This window comes from Eptatretus burgeri, chromosome 3 (assembly GCF_056783735.1).
Source record: "Eptatretus burgeri isolate ZD-2024b chromosome 3, Ebu_testis_v1, whole genome shotgun sequence".
NCBI lineage: Eukaryota > Metazoa > Chordata > Myxini > Myxiniformes > Myxinidae > Eptatretus > Eptatretus burgeri.
The window spans coordinates 63,974,350-63,994,046 of NC_140963.1; the positions used below are offsets into that span (position 1 = coordinate 63,974,350).

The 19,697-nt window shown below is 43.7% G+C and overlaps 2 protein-coding genes and 1 long non-coding RNA gene across 4 annotated transcripts in view; 2 read left to right on the forward strand and 1 right to left on the reverse strand.

The window, feature by feature from the left end:
* LOC147030065 (uncharacterized) overlaps positions 1-9,915 on the forward strand; it is a 17,435-nt gene extending 7,520 nt beyond the window's left edge. Inside the window, exons 7-11 of the mRNA XM_085872023.1 lie at positions 3,495-3,552; positions 3,690-4,252; positions 5,766-6,260; positions 6,382-6,421; positions 9,788-9,915. Coding sequence (XP_085728149.1) covers positions 3,495-3,552; positions 3,690-4,252; positions 5,766-6,260; positions 6,382-6,421; positions 9,788-9,915 — 1,284 coding nt within the window. The remainder of the gene's footprint in view (positions 1-3,494; positions 3,553-3,689; positions 4,253-5,765; positions 6,261-6,381; positions 6,422-9,787) is intronic.
* LOC147030064 (uncharacterized) overlaps positions 1-19,697 on the reverse strand; it is a 73,516-nt gene that overhangs the window by 45,232 nt on the left and 8,587 nt on the right. The window lies entirely within an intron of this gene.
* LOC147030066 (uncharacterized) lies at positions 10,100-19,025 on the forward strand. The gene is made up of 4 exons (XM_085872024.1): positions 10,100-10,225; positions 11,901-12,338; positions 14,015-14,452; positions 18,450-19,025. The coding sequence occupies exons 1-4, from the start codon at positions 10,100-10,102 to the stop codon at positions 18,927-18,929; spliced, it is 1,482 nt and encodes a 493-aa protein (XP_085728150.1). The 3' UTR covers positions 18,930-19,025.

Genomic DNA, 19,697 nt, shown 5'->3' on the forward strand with positions numbered 1-19,697 from the left:
CCTTGTCTCATAAAAGCTGTCTCTTGAGAAGGTAGCGACGCAAACCAGAAGTTTATAGGATGATTCTGTACCAAACCATGAAAAATTAAATGTTTGACCTCACTGTGAGCTTGACCTTTGACCGATTTTGACCAAAATCTAATCAGCGCTAGCCATAATCCTCCTGAATCACGTGGTCTAATTTGACATTGGTAGCTTCTTTTAGCTCGAGTTACCGCGGATTAACGGAATGTAAAGATCACACTCGATGCCCCCACAACTCGAAAGGACGCTGGGGCGAGCACGATGACATCAGCGCGCACACGCAAAACCTTTACATGACTCAACGACGCGTCTGCTCGAGCGCGCTGCGCCACGTGACGAGCCGTGACGCGGCGGGTGAAATATTTTTATACAATCTCAAAACGTCTCCAAAACATCCGATTTTTACCAAATTTTGACATCTGAGTGTTAAGCGTCCTAAGCGATTGCAAAAACCAAAGACAAAATTAAAATCGAAGTTAAAACGAACTCGAAACGTCGAGCGAAGCAAAAATACTCCATTTCTCCACAGGAATTTACCAAATTATTTAATAATATTAATATAATTTAATATTATTTTGTCAAAGTCAAGGCCATCTCCACTCATGGCTCACAGACTTCCTTTCCTGTCGCAGTCAACGTGTGGCCGTAAATGGAGTTCTTTCATCCCCCCTTCCTGTCCAGGCTGGAGGTCCTCAAGGTAGCGTTCTGGACCCTGTTCTTTTTCTGGTTTTCATCAGTGGTCTCTCCGACTCTCTGGAAAATCCTCCATATCTCTTTGCTGATGACTCCACCCTCAGCCGTATCATCGGTCATCCCTCAGACCGGCAAGCAGCAGCTTGTTCGCTCACTGGAGATCTGGATAAAATCACAACTGGTCCAACACGTGGAACATGTCTTTCAATCCGGACAAATCTCACACTCTCACAATGTCTCTTAGAAAGGACCGTTTAGAACCCCCCCCCCCCATCCAATTTCTTAACAATCCTCTGGAAGAAGTCCTTTCTTTCAAGCTTCTGGGTCTCACTATCTGCCATGACCTTTCCTGGGAAAGCCACGTTTCAAACCTCGCCTCCAAAGCCAGTCGCCGACTGGGAATCCTCCATCGTGCAAGGTCCTTCTTCGGCCCACCTGAGCTCCTGAGCACTTACAAAGTTTTGTCCGCAGCCTGATGGAGTGCTGCTCTCCCCTCTGGGCTGGTGCTACTGCCTCCCACCTTTCTCGGCTTCACGCTGTAGAAACCAAGGCATTTCGGATCATTGGCATCTCCCGCAATGAGGCTGAGTCTTTGGGCCTCTCACTCAATCACCACAGGTTGGTCGGTGGTCTTTCTGTCTTCTACCCTCTCCTCTCCAGCCTCGCCCCCCCTGCTCTCTCTGCAATTTGTCCCCACCACATTTCCGCAGGGCGCTCAAGGTCCGCCAACAACCCCTTCTGGTAGAACTACCAAAATCACGAATCACTGCTCACGTTCCCTCTTTCATTCCTCTTTTTTCCCGCCTTTGAATAAACTCCCTCGCTCTATTCATTCCCATTCTTCCCTCCAGGCCTTCAAAACAGCTGTTCACCACCACCTCTTATCATCCCCCATCCAAATCCTCGATCTTTTCTACCCCCGATAATCCACCTAAGCCCACCTCCTTCAAATTCCCTCTTTCCTTCCTGAAAGTCCCTGTAATGTCAATCTTCTATTCCCCATGCTCCCCATCCCATCCCTCTCCCTTCCACAGATCTCCAAATGTCTCTGTTCCCACTATTTTGTCCTTCCCACTCCCTCCCCTCTTGTCTCATGCCCCCCTTGATGTGCGTTGTGTGTTCGCTCTCATACGAGCCTCGACAAAGTAGACAAAAAAAATACTGTGGATGTGTCTATATAATACATTGTGGTTCTATAGCTCGGTTAGATTCCAATTACAATGGACACTGTGGATGTGTCTATATAATACATTGTGGTTATATAGCTCGGTAAGATTCAAATTACAATGGACACTGTGGATGTGTCTATATAATACATGGTGGTTATATAGCTCGGTTAGATTCCAATTACAATGGACACTGTGGATGTGTCTATATAATACATCGTGGTTATATAGCTCGGATAGATTCCAATTACAATGGACACTGTGGATGTGTCTATATAATACATCGTGGTTATATAGCTCGGATAGATTCCAATTACAATGGACACTGTGGATGTGTCTATATAATACATCGTGGTTATTTAGCTCGGTTCGATTCCAATTCCAATGGACACTGTGGATGTGTCTATATAATACATTGTGGTTATATAGCTCGGATAGATTCCAATTACAATGGACACTGTGGATGTGTCTATATAATACATCGTGGTTATATAGCTCGGTTCGATTCCAATTCCAATGGACACTGTGGATGTGTCTATATAATACATTGTGGTTATATAGCTCGGTTAGATTCCAATGACAATGGACACTGTGGATGTGTCTATATAATACATCGTGGTTATATAGCTCGGTTCGATTCCAATTCCAATGGACACTGTGGATGTGTCGATATACTACATTGTGGTTATATAGCTCGGATAGATTCCAATTACAATGGACACTGTGGATGTGTCTATATAATACATCGTGGTTATATAGCTCGGTTCGATTCCAATTCCAATGGACACTGTGGATGTGTCTATATAATACATTGTGGTTATATAGCTCGGTTAGATTCCAATTACAATGGACACTGTGGATGTGTCTATATAATACATAGTGGTTATATAGCTCGGTTAGATTCCAATTACAATGGACACTGTGGATGTGTCTATATAATACATAGTTGTTATATAGCTCGGTTAGATTCCAATTACAATGGACACTGTGGATGTGTCTATATTATACATTGTGGTTATACAGCTCGGATAGATTCCAATTACACTGGCACATAGGCTGTCACCAGATGCCTGAAGCCTAAGGACTGAAGACTGAGGGCTCTACATAGTGTGGCCTTCATGTTGTGTGGAGTTCACACGGCACGGTGATGCAGAATGGCTCCAACCTTTCGATACTTGATGATCCTTGAAACAGTCACTTTGGTTATTTCACATCGAAGGGAAAACTTATCGAGAGGGCATGGCGATTGTGAACGATGACAGCTCCGACGGCATATTTGGCTTGGCATCGGATGAACATGGCAGCCGTATGATTATACAGGTTACAATTGTGGATGGAGTCCGACCAGCTGTCCAACCAATGGGTGGAAAGTGGAGTTACACACGGGCGGATGGATGGACAGACACACAAGTGTGTTGCTGTAGAGAAAAGCCAACAGGACAAAATGAGTTGCTTGAATACAGAATGGAATGTGGAAACGATGCAAACTGAACAAGTGAAATACCCTTTTCCCTGATTCCTTGTTTAGAATGTGCAGAATTTGATGGAAGTCACAGGAAGTGAGAATCATTGTTTTAAATTGTATTGTTGTTGCTGCTCTGTGTCTTGCAGACATTTCTTGCTTTCAAGAAGATTCGTGAGGACAGGAGATGTTGGCAACAGACCCACAGTAAGTTAAACCTCCTGTAATTGCCTTGGAATTGGATTCACTTTCCATTAATGACAATAACTACATTAATATGTTTTACTCAATCACATGGCCATGGTTCCACTGCCCCACCCCACACCCTCAACTCTCCCAAACAGACTGGCATTGCTTGATGAATCAACGACAGCATATTCAAGCATGGCACAAAAACAAACGGAATGTTATGCTGTGCCATTGTTCCTGCCGACACGGAAGACGTCATGAGCAGCAGAACAAGGGAAGCCTGAACGACACGGCAAGCACACTGCCTCTTGGGCAATCCCAGTTGCAGAATGACCTCAACAACGGATATTATCACCGGTCTGACAAGATCTTGAACCATCGAGTATCACCGGTATCTCCATACAGATTGGTGAACCATTTGCAGCAAGGAAATGCTCGAGCATTCATAAAGAAAAAGAATGCAAATATTCAATTCAAAATGAAGGAATCGCTGAAAAACCCTCATTCCAAATTCAACAGCCACGTTGGGCTGATAAATGCTGTCATCCCAATCATGGTTTACCTCGTGACCGACGACTCGTGTGGAACAGGGATGAAGAAGAGCGTCTTGCCAGGTTCCGTAAACAATGGTGAAGTCGGTGCTATTCGAGCATCATACAAGGACCACGTCATCGGGAATGAGTTCCAAAAACAGCACGAAAGTGACACAATTATTCAGGTAAGAGCACCACTTTATGCATTTTCTGTTCAACAACCCTCGAGATATGAAATGGATAGAAATACACCAGGTTTACATTTTGGGATGGTTTGTTCTTACAACATGGATCAGCAAATTTGGTGATAAGTTTGAGCCATACGTAATTGTGATTTGTCCATTGTGTACGACTGTCCATGGAATTCAGGAAAAAGTCCATTGATGTCTTCATCTTCTCACTTCCTGCTTCACATGATTGAGTGCAAGCTTCATGATCATGAGGTCAAGGTTGCATCATCGTGGGTCCCTGATATCCTTGTTTTGTGCAAGTTGACAACAATGCACTCATTGTGTACTCGAAGAACCTCAGATGGTATAGTGGATGTGTACAAAGGAAATGGATAGACAGACTTGGACAGAAGAAATATTCAGGGAGATTGGCAAATTGAACTGGGATTTGAAACTCGATTGGTGTGATGGCTGGAGCGTCCGCACTGAGTCTGAGAGGTCGGCTGTTAAAACCCCAGCCGAGTGAAACCACAGATTTAAAAATGGTGCGTGCTGCTTCCTCGCTTGGCATTCAGCATTTACAAGGACAGAACATGGGCAAGCCCCAAAGGTTGACATCGATGGGGAGGAGGAAATTCCTCTGTGGGAAATGCCCTGCTGAGTGTGAGATGTCGAAAAATTCAAAAATTATTCTAACTGTCACTCACAATGACAATATTTCCCATGAGTGGGGAAAAAATCATTTCAGATGAGTCGACAATCACCTGGTGTTGCCATTTCACATCCAAAGACAGTCATTCACCTGAAATGTCCAAAGTACCTCATCAATTTGTGGACAGTGCAAATACTGCTGCCCAGACAGCAACTACACTCAAGATCGCAAGCAGTGTAACCTGGTGTCAAGGAACCTCCAAACAGAGGAGACCACTCGCGACACTGTCAAGGCAGGATTTTGTCATTTGTTTCGAGTATCAGCGATGATTATATTTTGGTGAAGATCCGGATGCGATAATTTTTTGATTGATTCCTCACAAGTGAGTGATCGGGCTAAAAACGATACATAGCACGACATCTCAAAACGTTGTGGACGGAGTCAGACAAAACTTGGTGGATGAGGTGAGGAGGTGACAAGAACAAGCCAATTATATTGTGGAAGTTATGGATCGAGATCCGACCTATCAGTGGGATCTAAAACATAAACTGTTCCACCTGGCGTATGTCTGGGGTCTCCCGAGTACTGTTCGAGTTGTTTTTGCTTTTCTTTGTTGCTCAAACCTCAATAAAAGAATAATTCCTGGAATCCAATCATGTGTTGGGCATGAAGGAGTGGCGCTCAGATAATTAAAAAAAACCCATGCATAATTATTTTCACCAATTGTCGATCCATGTGTTGTGAATGGCTACAAAATATATTAACTTAACCATAAACTGATAACCATCTCCAACCGATGTGAATCTGGACTCTCATCCACTGTGACTGGTTGAATGAACCTTCTCCCATCATTGTAATTTGACCTTTTTTCTGCAGGCAAACGACCGTGGTTACCAAACGAGGAAGCATCTGAAGAACCTCTGTGATGGAAATGACATGGTTTCTTTTCAGTCCGAATCAACAGGAAACAAATTTACAAACCAGGTGCATTCCTCACAATCAAGTTCTCCGAGCTATCAGGGACATTCCACCAGGACGAGTTCTCTCAGTCCATGTACAAGTCCCAAATGTGATCGAGACTCAGCTCTTGAGCACCAGCGACGAGTGCAGATGGGAAAAGTAATTCAACCTCGAGTTGGTCATGATGGTGGCACCACATCACGTGATTTAAGTCTAAACATCACCAAGAAAACATCTCCACGTCATGTTGATGTGGTGTTTTCCCATTGGCTTGAGACAAGTGGGATGAATAGTCACTTCCTTGGTGACTCTGCCACGGAAGGGGCAGTCATCACCATCCAATCAGGATACCGAGGATATCGAGCCAGGAAGGATTTGAAAACAAAGCATCAAAGTGCGACATCCATCCAGGTAAGAAACAACATTTTAAACAATGTCGAAACTATGAAATAATCTGCAGTTCTGAAGATTTAAATTTTGGTTTGACCTCGCTGGTGATCCCACCTGAGTCCATTGTTCATGATTCCTCCAGTTCAATCCCATCAAACACATTAATCTCTCAATATTTACAGGTATCCTTGTAATCTGTGTTATGATAGGAGCCGTGTCTGTCTCTCTGCCTGTTTGTTTGTCTTGTTATAACTTGAGAACGGATTTCAATTAATCGAACTATGGTGGATTCAGGGAAGTCCTGGGAAGGTTTGTGATGAAAATTTTTTTTATGGGCACACGTGGGGAAACTGCAAACAACAACTTGTGACGCAGGTTATCCTCGCACTCCCAAGATTCCTTTTTCTTCCTGCCCTATTGATGATCCATCACAGCAAAGATTGGTATTTTCATCAGCGAAGTGAAGGGTCTTAGATTCTAGTTTGTATAAAAATCGACTCAGAACCTCCGATATTTTCCCCACGCACACAAAGTGAACGGCGAGGTTAAGCAATTGAGAGATTAAGCACTGTCTGTCCTTCTGTCCACAAATGTCAGTTTATGATCGAGGAACAACTTGATTTAAATTCAATGTTAGATTTTGAACATGCTGTAAAATAGACCTGCAGTCCAACAGTACATTGGCTCTGAATCTGTCCTGATCACACCTGTGTAGAGAGGAGTGAGAATTTTTTCCTCTTTCTCCCTCTTTGGAAGTGAAACAAAATTGAAAATCATTCCAAACAGGGAACTTGATGGTTTTAAGGATGTCACAAAGGACACAAAAACAATGTAACGTGTTCATTCAGGTGGTGTTAAAGACGCTGAGTCAACAGCGGTAAATTCCTCGAAATTTTTAGATCCTCGTGTAGGATCTCGAAGTCTTACTCACGTTGTTGTTCTTCATCTTCTTCTTATGGACTTTTTTGTTTCACAGCCTACAGTTTTCATCGAAACTTCCTGAAACTTGGCATAGAAATGTAAAAATACCCTGCGCAGACAGTAACCATCTCCGAATTTGAAAATTCCTCCCTGAAAAAAGTTATAACGTCAAAATATCTCCGCTAATGGAAATCGCCTAAAAAATTATCGACAAAACTAGCAAGCCTTTTGAATTCTCTTTGCGGGAATTAGCAGGGCATTAGCAGAGATGAATTACCGCACATATGAATCATCACTATGACGTCATATCAATTTTTATGACGTCATTCCTATTTCTTGACATTTTTTGTTTCACAACCCAGAGTTTTCATCGGATCTTCGTGAAACTTGCCATGTCTATGCAGAAAGCCCACACGCAGGCAGTAAACATCTCCGATTTTGGAAATTCTTCCTGGAAAAAAGTTGACGTCATAATATCGCCACGAATGGAAATCGCCCATACCATTATCTCCGAAACTAGGCAAGCTGTTTGAATTTTGTTTGTGGGAATCAAGCCGAGCATTAGCACTGATAATTTATCGCAAACCTGATACATCACAATGATATCATATTCGTTTTCATGACGTCATCATTAAGAGGACGAGAATCTTAGCTCATTTGAGCTTGTTTTTCTTCGACCTTTGAAATCTTTATTTTATTTAAATTTAATGATACTGGTACGTGCCTGTACGTGCGTGGCCGGACATGCAATGAAAAATAAATAAAATCTTTCAAACCGCGAGCCAGAAGAAACAACCACACAGGCCATTCCTTCGCTCTCGCGTGCCCGTACGTGCGTGGCCGTACGTGCAAACCACCCAAAAAACAACAACAAAAAACTTTCAAATAACCACACAGGCCGTTCCTTCGCTCTCGTTCCTTTTCCGAAATGACGACTGGATTGGGTGTTTATCCATAAATGCGCATGAGAAATCAGGAAATTATGAGAACACATTAAGTCATCACTATCCGGAAGTGGTGCCTGCCCGTACGGAATGTTCACATGCATTCCACGAATTATCGCTTGCATTGAAGTTACAACTGCTGTGATACTTACACACACACACAGAGTTAAATAAAATCCAAATTGAAATCAAGTTTACCTCCATGTCTTTACTTGCCATGATATTTGCTGCCATTGACCATTGCCACTCTGACACCACGGTAACTAAGGCACTGATCCCCATCGTAACCGGCACGGCACGTGACGTCATCGTCGGCCGGCCACGCACCGGCCTACGCAGCCACGCCGATGCAGCAACGTGTCTTATCATTGGTGTGGTAAATAAATGGCCATAACTCGGGAAGCACTTGTCCGATTAATATCAAACCTTGAAAAGGCACATACTCGGCTCCTTAGCAATATACCTGGCAAGTTTGAATTAGATCAGACCAGTGGTTGTCGAGAAACAGCGGTCACACACACACACACACACACACACACACACACACACACACACACACACACACACACAGACACACACACACACACACACACACACACACACACACACACACACACACACACACACACACACACACACACACACACACACATTGCTGGAATTATAGATAGATATTTAAACACTGCAGAACACAAAATTGCCTTTTTAGCAATTTCAAACCCTTCCTTTGATCAATACCTGGACAAAATATGAGGGCATTGTTCATCATCATGACCAATCAATTATGCCGTTTGTTGACCCCGCCCATGTCGTTGTTTCTCAAGCATTGTGGGGTCACGTGTTTTATGATCTCTCTATCTCTATCTCTATCTCTATCTCTATCTCTCATCATGTTAGGGATGTTTCAATGCTTGCATGTGTCAGCCGTCTCTCTCTCTGATGTCTGGTGTTCCATCTCCTTCGCAGAGCATTGGTTCTGTCAAAGCATTTTCCCAGGATAGACAGCTTTGACGCGAGTGTGTGTACCCTGCGGCTATCCTGCCAGCCATGTCCACTCTCCTGTCCACAAATGATTTTGAGTGAGACGAGTGAGATACCCCTCTCTCCGACTTTCCTCAATGCACATATTTATTGGACCTTTTCCACCTTTCTTGAACATTTCCATTTTAAAAGTTCCTGCTCTACCAATTAACCAAGAAGCCTTCCGTGACATCATAATACACGAGATCACCATTCTGTGAATGATACTCATGTTAATCAGACCAGGAACAAACCAGAATAGTGTTCGGCATTTGAATATGGGGTCTCACTTCATGAGTCCTGGATTCAGATGGGAATTCCAAACAGGTCACTGTTGGTTATAATATCGAAATCTTTCATTTTTCTCCAACATTACTCATATCCCATATTTTTCTTTGTGCTTTTCTTTGTCATCAATCAACTTTTAAAATGAATATCGCTCCTGGAATCAGATTATGTGTATAAAGCTTCGATTGTTGAGAAATATACCCACAATGCCTGTCTTGACACGTGATTGTGGAACCATGTGCTGTGAATGACTAAAAAAAAAATTTAACTTCGAACTGATAACCATCTCCACGTGATGTGAATCCAAATCCTTCTCCACTGTGTTTGGTTGAATGAAGCTTCTCCCATCATTTAAATTTATCCTTTTCTCTGCAGGCAAACGACTGTGGATACAAAACGAAGAACCATCTGAAAGTTACATTCCAGGTGCACTCTTCTCAATCAAGCTCTCTGAGCTCTCAGGGACATTCCAGCAGGACGAGTTCTCACAGTCCATGTACTAGTCCCAAATGTGATCTAGACTCAGCTCTTGAGCACCAGCGACGAGTGCAGATGGGAAAAGTAATTCAACCTCGAGTTGGTCATGATGGTGGCACCAGATCACGTGATTTGAGTTTGAGCATCACCAAGAAAACATCTCCACGTCATGTTGATGTGGTGTTTTCCCATTGGCTTGAGACAAGTGGCATGAATAGTCATTTCCTTGGTGACCCTGCAACGGAAGGGGCAGTCATCACCATCCAATCAGGATACAGAGGATATCGAGCCAGGAAGGATTTGAAAACAAAGCATCAAAGTGCCACAACCATCCAGGTAAGAAACAACATTTTAGAAACATCTTAAACATCTCCAAACTATGAAATAATCTGCAGTTCTGAAGATTTAAATTTTGGATTGACCTCGCTGGTGATCCCACCTGAGTCCATTGTTCATGATTCCTCCAATTCAATCCCATGAAACACATTCATCTCTCGATAATTTACAGGTATCCTTGCAATCTGTGTTATGATAGGAGCCGTGTCTGTCTGTCTGTCTGTTTGTTTGTCTTGTGATAACTTGAGAACGGATTTAAATTCATCGAACTACGGTGGATTCATGGAACTCCTGGGAAGGTTTGTGATGAAAACATTGTTTTTTTAGTGTGGGTACGTGGGCACACGTGAGGAAACTGCAAATGCCAACTTGTGATGCTGGTTATCCCCGCACTCCCAGGATTCCTTTTTGTTCTTGCCCTATTGATGATCCATCACAGCAAAGATTGGTATTTCCATCAGCGAAGTGAATGGTCTTATCTTCTAGTTTATATAAAAATAGACTCAGGACCTCCGATATTTACCCCACGCACACAAAGCGAACAGCGAGGTTAAGCAATTGAGAGATTAAGCACTGTTTGTCCTTTCCACAAATATCAGTTTATGATCGAGGAACAACTTGATTTAAATTGAATGTTATATTTTGAAAATTAAGTGTAAAATAGACCTGCAGTCCAACAGTACCTTGGCTCTGAATCCATCCTGATCACACATGTGCAGAGAGGAGTGAGATATTTTTTTTCCTCTTTCGGTGCTGTGAAAGCATATTCCGAGGAAAAGTATACACTGGTGGTTTGCTATTACATTCACAGCAGAAGTTCGGGCAGGAATTTGGATTTGGCCACGCTGCCAGTGATAGTTTAGCTTCTCTTCAGGAAGGACTTTAAGATCCACCAACCAATGCTGGCAGATGGAATTCCTGTTTAACCTCCATCTGAAGGCACACACTTTGATGACTCACCCGACTTGTGAAACACCAGGACAACAGCTTATAGCTCGGCCGAGATTCAAACCCAAGATCGACAGCTTCGACCCGAGTGTGTGTACCCTGCGGCTATCCTGCCAGCCACATACACTCTCCTGTCCACAAATGATTTTGAATGAGGAAGAGTAAGATACTCCTCTCTCCCACTTTCCTCCATGCACATATATTTTTGTCCTTTTCCGCCTTTCTTGACCATTAACCAAGAAGCCTTCCGTGACATAATAACACACCAGATCACCATTCTGTGAATGATACTTATGTTAATCAGACCAGGAACAAACCAGAATAGTGTACGGGATTTGACTATGGGTTTCTCACTTCATGAGTCTTGGGTTCAGATGGGAATTCCAAACAGGTCACTGTTGGTTATAATACAGAAATCTTTCATTTTTCTCTGACATTACTCACGTCCCATATTTTACTTTGTGCTTTTCCTTATCATTAATCAACTTTCAAAATGAAACAGCTCCTGGAATCAGATCATGTGTATAAAGCTTAGGTTGTTGAGAAATAGACCCATAATGCCTGTCTTGTCACGTGATTGTGGAACCATGTGCTGTGATTGGCTGAAAAAATATTTATCTACTCGCTGATAACCATCTCCACGTATGATGTTCATCCAAATCCTTCTCCGCTATGATTGGTTGAATGAAGCTTCTCCCACCATTTTAATTTATCCTTTTCTCTGCAGGCAAACGACTGTGGATACAAAACGAGGAACCATCCGAAAGTTACAAACCAGGTGCACTCTTCTCAATCAAGCTCTCTGAGCTCTCAGGGACATTCCAGCAGGACGAGTTCTCACAGTACATGCATAAGTTCCAAATTTGATCGAGACTCAGCTCTTGAGGACCAGCGACGAGTGCAGATGGAAAAAGTTTTTCAACCTCGAGTGGGACATGATGGTAGCACCACATCAAGTGATTTGAGTTTTTACATCACCAAGAAAACATCTCCACGTCATGTTGATGTAGTGTTTTCCCATTGGCTTGAGACAAGTGGGATGAATAGTCACTTCCTTGATGACCCTGCCACGGAAGGGGCAGTCATCACCATCCAATCAGGATACAGAGGATATCGAGCCAGGAAGGATTTGAAAACAAAGCATCAAAGTGCCACAACCATCCAGGTAAGAAACAACATTTTAGAAACATTTTAAACATCTCCAAACTATGAAATAATCTGCAGTTCTGAAGATTTAAATTTTGGATTGACCTTGCTGGTGATCCCACCTGAGTCCATTGTTCATGATTCCTCCAATTCAATCCCATGAAACACATTAATCTCTCGATAATTTACAGGTATCCTTGTAATCTGTGTTATGATAGGAGCCGTGTCTGTCTGTCTGTTTGTTTGTCTTGTTATAACTTGAGAACGGATTTCAATTAATCGAACTACGGTGGATTCAGGGAAATCCTGGGAAGGTTTGTGATGAAAACATTGTTTTTTTTAGTGTGGGTACATGGGCACATGTGAGGAAACTGCAAATGACAACTTGTGATGCTGGTTATCCCCGCATTCCCAGGATTCCTTTTTGTTCTTGCCCTATTGATGATCCATCACAGCAAAGATTGGGATTTCCATCAGCGAAGTGAATGGTCTTATATTCCAGTTTGTATAAAAATAGACTCAGGACCTCCGATATTGACCCCACGCACACAAAGCGAACAGCGAGGTTAAGCAATTGAGAGATTAAGCACTGTCTGTCCTTCTGTCCACAAATATCAGTTTATGATCGAGGAACAACTTGATTTAAATTGAATGTTATATTTTGAAAATTAAGTGTAAAATAGACCTGCAGTCCAACAGTACCTTGGCTCTGAATCCATCCTGATCACACATGTGCAGAGAGGAGTGAGATAATTTTTTTTCCTCTTTCGGTGCTGTGAAAGCATATTCCGAGGAAAAGTATACACTGGTGGTTTGCTATTACATTCACAGCAGAAGTTCGGGCAGGAATTTGGATTTGGCCACGCTGCCAGTGATAGTTTAGCTTCTCTTCAGGAAGGACTTTAAGATCCACCAACCAATGCTGGCAGATGGAATTCCTGTTTAACCTCCATCTGAAGGCACACACTTTGATGACTCACCCGACTTGTGAAACACCAGGACAACAGCTTATAGCTCGGCCGAGATTCAAACCCAAGATCGACAGCTTCGACCCGAGTGTGTGTACCCTGCGGCTATCCTGCCAGCCACATACACTCTCCTGTCCACAAATGATTTTGAATGAGGAAGAGTAAGATACTCCTCTCTCCCACTTTCCTCCATGCACATATATTTTTGTCCTTTTCCGCCTTTCTTGACCATTAACCAAGAAGCCTTCCGTGACATAATAACACACCAGATCACCATTCTGTGAATGATACTTATGTTAATCAGACCAGGAACAAACCAGAATAGTGTACGGGATTTGACTATGGGTTTCTCACTTCATGAGTCTTGGGTTCAGATGGGAATTCCAAACAGGTCACTGTTGGTTATAATACAGAAATCTTTCATTTTTCTCTGACATTACTCACGTCCCATATTTTACTTTGTGCTTTTCCTTATCATTAATCAACTTTCAAAATGAAACAGCTCCTGGAATCAGATCATGTGTATAAAGCTTAGGTTGTTGAGAAATAGACCCATAATGCCTGTCTTGTCACGTGATTGTGGAACCATGTGCTGTGATTGGCTGAAAAAATATTTATCTACTCGCTGATAACCATCTCCACGTATGATGTTCATCCAAATCCTTCTCCGCTATGATTGGTTGAATGAAGCTTCTCCCACCATTTTAATTTATCCTTTTCTCTGCAGGCAAACGACTGTGGATACAAAACGAGGAACCATCCGAAAGTTACAAACCAGGTGCACTCTTCTCAATCAAGCTCTCTGAGCTCTCAGGGACATTCCAGCAGGACGAGTTCTCACAGTACATGCATAAGTTCCAAATTTGATCGAGACTCAGCTCTTGAGGACCAGCGACGAGTGCAGATGGAAAAAGTTTTTCAACCTCGAGTGGGACATGATGGTAGCACCACATCAAGTGATTTGAGTTTTTACATCACCAAGAAAACATCTCCACGTCATGTTGATGTAGTGTTTTCCCATTGGCTTGAGACAAGTGGGATGAATAGTCACTTCCTTGATGACCCTGCCACGGAAGGGGCAGTCATCACCATCCAATCAGGATACAGAGGATATCGAGCCAGGAAGGATTTGAAAACAAAGCATCAAAGTGCCACAACCATCCAGGTAAGAAACAACATTTTAGAAACATTTTAAACATCTCCAAACTATGAAATAATCTGCAGTTCTGAAGATTTAAATTTTGGATTGACCTTGCTGGTGATCCCACCTGAGTCCATTGTTCATGATTCCTCCAATTCAATCCCATGAAACACATTAATCTCTCGATAATTTACAGGTATCCTTGTAATCTGTGTTATGATAGGAGCCGTGTCTGTCTGTCTGTTTGTTTGTCTTGTTATAACTTGAGAACGGATTTCAATTAATCGAACTACGGTGGATTCAGGGAAATCCTGGGAAGGTTTGTGATGAAAACATTGTTTTTTTTAGTGTGGGTACATGGGCACATGTGAGGAAACTGCAAATGACAACTTGTGATGCTGGTTATCCCCGCATTCCCAGGATTCCTTTTTGTTCTTGCCCTATTGATGATCCATCACAGCAAAGATTGGGATTTCCATCAGCGAAGTGAATGGTCTTATATTCCAGTTTGTATAAAAATAGACTCAGGACCTCCGATATTGACCCCACGCACACAAAGCGAACAGCGAGGTTAAGCAATTGAGAGATTAAGCACTGTCTGTCCTTCTGTCCACAAATATCAGTTTATGATCGAGGAACAACTTGATTTAAATTGAATGTTATATTTTGAAAATTAAGTGTAAAATAGACCTGCAGTCCAACAGTACCTTGGCTCTGAATCCATCCTGATCACACATGTGCAGAGAGGAGTGAGATAATTTTTTTTCCTCTTTCTATCTCTTTTGGAAGTGAAACATAATTGAAAATCATTCCAAACAGGAAACTTGATGGTTTTAAGGATGTCATAAAGGACACAAACAACGATGGAACGTGTTCATTCTGGTGCTGTCAAAGACGCTGAGTCAACAGCGGTAAATTGCTGGAATTTTTTTTTCTTCGACCATTTTAATCTTTACTTTATTTCAATTTCATGATATTGTTGCGAATTCGCGCCCGCCGGCGTGCGAACGGCCACGTAACTCGAATCGCGGCACGTCGCCCACTGGATGGACAATTCTGTCATGATCCTCTCGGACCAACGCCGGGAGCTAGTCATGGGTGGGCCTTTCGGCCTCACTTCGATCGTGCCAATCGGCCCCCCGCGGGGGATAGGGTTGTTCGCCAAACTCGACCTACCTAAGTACCCACGCGGAGGGTAGACCGGGCGATCGCACCTCGCCGCAGGTCGACTCCGGACACGGGCCACTTAAGCGATCCATTCCGTACTATCGGGATAACCGAGCGGTGTTATCTTCGGCCTCGACGGTTCCGATTTATTATCGGGCGTATTAAACCCACTACCAACCCTTTACGTGAAGCAAGATGGAGATTCAATTGAAGAAAAGACGAAGCGAAACGGGAAAACAGTTCAACATGATGCACATTTATTCCGCGGCACACGGAGAGCACACATATACAATTAAACAGAATGCACATAAAGCAATTGCAACAAAAGAAACACAACAATGCAGATCTTCAACCGACTGCGCGTACACACGGCAAGACTCACACAGTTTTACTTCACCAGACTGGCGCCACACACACACGTTTACACAGGAACAAAAGAAAAGGGCCACCCTCAAAGACAAGGGGGCAGACGGGGCCTGTGGGCCAATATTTGAGCGGGACCTGAAAGAGCGGTCAGGTCCGCGAGAGCGGGTGGATCCTACCCGTGTCTTTGTGATGAGCCGCAAATGTGGCAGCGTGGCGGTGCCCCGACTTCGTGCTCCTTCGCGGGTTTCGTTGGCACTCCTTGGAGTGGGGTGGGAACGCGGCCCCCTTTTCGCACTATCTCAGCGCGGGGGAAAAAGGTGGGGGGGGGGGAAATTATTGCTGCTCGGGGGAAACAGTATAGCTGGCTTGCTTGGGTCCCGTGACGAGCGATTCCACTGCGACCTCGTCGCCGACCGCCGTCTTCCTTGCCTCAGACCCGAGTTCCTCGGTCTCTTCCCCCAATTCTCCTCAGCCAACTGCCGCAAACCACCTGGCCACCCTCGCCTCCCGACTCCACTCCGCGCTCCAACCCGACTCTGCTCAAACCGACTCTGCCCAGATTCGCCCCGTGCTCGGCGCTTTATAGGCCGGCAGGAGAACCTATATGCAAATTTCCGGATCAGTACGAGCTCGGGGGTGGAGCCACGCTCGCCCATTGGACGGAGGAAAAGGGGGCGTGAATCTCCCCTGATCCTCGAATTTGCATATCTCGATTCCACACAGACGCGCCTGGAGGCGGGGCCAAACCGCCCCGCGCTTGCTGATTGGACGGATCAGAAGTGGGCGTGTAGCATTCCTGATCCGAATTCTCCTCGGAAAGGCCGCATTTTGCACTCGCGGCTCGGCGCGCGTCTTGTACGAGCCCAGGACAGCCCAACGCTCGGTGCTCACAGGTGGTGCGGGAATGGCCGCAGAAGGAGGTGAAGGTGGTGGAGGGTTTATGGTGGTGGTTTATGGCCATGGCGCCGTTTGGAATGGCGGTGATGCGATGTTTGCGGGAGCGAGTTGTGAAGGTGAAGATCGTGGCTGTTGGCGTTGTTGTTGTTGTTGTGAAGCGGCGTTGTGGTTGGTGGTTGTTGTGTGATGGCGGTTGAGACGTGGTTGGTTCAAAATAAAGACAGAACAGAAAAACGGCTATCTCAAAGGGTCGCAGCCCGAATGAATCACATTTATTCCCTCTAAAAAACGGGTTTGGGGCTAACTACACATGTACTTACAGAGATATCTCACCTACGGGACCTGAATGGTGGTTTGTGAATTTCCTCAACCGCAACAATACATTTAAACAATGTGGAACACAAAATCACCTTTTTAGCAATTTCAAAGCCTTCCCTTTAACAATACTTGTTCAAAATATGATGGCATTTTGCATCATCATGACCAATCAATTTTGCTGTTTGTTGGCCCCGCCCATGTCATTGTTTTTCAAGCATTGTGGGGTCACGTGTTTTATGATCTGTCTCCGTCTCCGTCTCCCTCTCATCGTGTTACGGATGTTTCAATGCTTGCATCTTCAGGCCGTCTCTCTCTGATGTCTGATGTTCCATACTCTTCGCACAGCTTCGGTGCTGTCAAAGCATATTCCGAGGCAAAGTATACACTGGTGGTTTGCTATTACATTCACAGCAGAAGTTCGGGCAGGAATTTGTATTTGGCCACGCTGCCAGTGATAGCTCAGCTTCTCTTCAGGAAGGACTTTAAGATCCACCAACCAATGCTGTCAGATGGAATTCCTGTTTAACCTCCATCTGAAGGCACACACTTTGATGACTCACCCGACTTTTGAAACACCAGGACAACAGCTTATAGCTCGGCCGAGATTCAAACCCAAGATAGACAGCTTCGACCCGAGTGCGTGTACCCTGCGGCTATCCTGCCAGCCACATACACTCTCCTGTCCACAAATGATTTTGAATGAGGAAGAGTAAGATACTCCGCTCTCCTACTTTCCTCCATGCACATATATTTTTGTCCTTTTCCGCCTTTCTTCACCATCAACCAAGAAGCCTTCCGTGACATAACACACCAGATCACCATTCTGTGAATTATACTTATGTTAATCAGACCAGGAACAAACCAGAATAGTGTACGGGATTTGAATATGCGTTTCTCACTTCATGAGTCCTGGGTTCAGATGGGAATTCCAAACAGGTCACTGTTGGTTATAATACAGAAATCTTTCATTTTTCTCTGACATTACTCACGTCCCATATTTTACTTTGTGCTTTTCCTTATCATTAATCAACTTTCAAAATGAATATAGCTCTTGGAATCAGATCATGTGTATAAAGCTTAGATTGTTGAGAAATAGACCCACAGTGCCTGTCATGTCACGTGATTGTGAAACCATGTGCTGTGAATGGCTGAAAAAAAATTTAACTACTCACTGATAACCATCTCCACGTATGATGTTAATCCAAATCCTTCTCCACTGTGTTTGGTTGAATGAAGCTTCTCCCATCATTGTAATTTGTCCTTTTCTCTGCAGGCAAACTACCGTGGATACAAAACGAGGAACCATCCGAAAGTTACAAACCAGGTGCACTCTTCTCAATCAAGCTCTCTGAGCTCTCAGGGACATTCCAGCAGGACGAGTTCTCACAGTCCATGTATAAGTTCCAAATGTGATCGAGACTCAGCTCTTGAGCACCAGCGACAAGTGCAGATGGGAAAAGTAATTCAACCTCGAGTTGGTCATGATGGTGGCACCAGATCACGTGATTTGAGTTTTTACATTACCAAGAAAACATCTCCACGTCATGTTGATGTGGTGTTTTCCCATTGGCTTGAGACAAGTGGGATGAATAGTCACTTCCTTGGTGACCCTGCCACGGAAGGGGCAGTCATCACCATCCAATCAGGATACAGAGGATATCGAGCCAGGAAGGATTTGAAAACAAAGCATCAAAGTGCCACAACCATCCAGGTAAGAAACAACATTTTAAACAATCTCCAAACTATGAAATAATCTGCTGTTCTGAAGATTTAAATTTTGGATTGACCTCGCTGCTGATCCCACCTGAGTCCATTGTTCATGACTCCTCCAATTCAATCCCATGAAACACATTCATCTCTCGATAATTTACAGGTATCCTTGTAATCTGTGTTATGATAGGAGCCGTGTCTGTCTGTCTGTCTGTTTGTTTGTCTTGTTATAACTTGAGAACGGATTTCAATTCATCAAAATATGGTGGATTCATGGAACTCCTGGGAAGGTTTCTGATGAAAACATTGTTTTTTTAGTGTGGGTACGTGGGCACACGTGAGGAAACTGCAAATGCCAACTTGTGATGCTGGTTATCCCCGTACTCCCAGGATTCCTTTTTGTTCTTGCCCTATTGATGATCCATCACGGCAAAGATTGGTATTTCCATCAGCGAAGTGAATGGTCTTATTTTCCAGTTTGTATAAAAATCGACTCAAGACCTCCGAGATTTTCCCCACGCACACAAAGCGAACAGCGAGGTGAAGCAATTCAGAGATTAAGCACTGTCTGTCCTTCTGTCCACAAATGTCAGTTTATGATCGAGGAACAACTTGATTTAAATTGAATGTTATATTTTGAAAATTAAGTGTAAAATAAACCTGCAGTCCAACAGTACCTTGGCTCTGAATCCATCCTGATCACACATGTGCAGAGAGGAGTGAGATAATTTTTTTTTCCTTTTTGTAAGTGAAACAAAATTGAAAATCATTCCAAACAGGAAACTTGATTGTTCTTGGGATGTCATAAAGG

What these genes read in the sequence shown, in the direction of transcription:
- LOC147030066 (XM_085872024.1), top strand. Translation starts at nt 10,100, where the DNA reads ATGAATAGTCATTTCCTTGGTGACCCTGCAACGGAAGGGGCAGTCATC. An exon ending in AAAGTGCCACAACCATCCAG is followed by an intron (nt 10,226 to 11,900) that starts GTAAGAAACAAC and finishes TTTTCTCTGCAG; the next exon opens with GCAAACGACTGTGGATACAA. An exon ending in AAAGTGCCACAACCATCCAG is followed by an intron (nt 12,339 to 14,014) that starts GTAAGAAACAAC and finishes TTTTCTCTGCAG; the next exon opens with GCAAACGACTGTGGATACAA.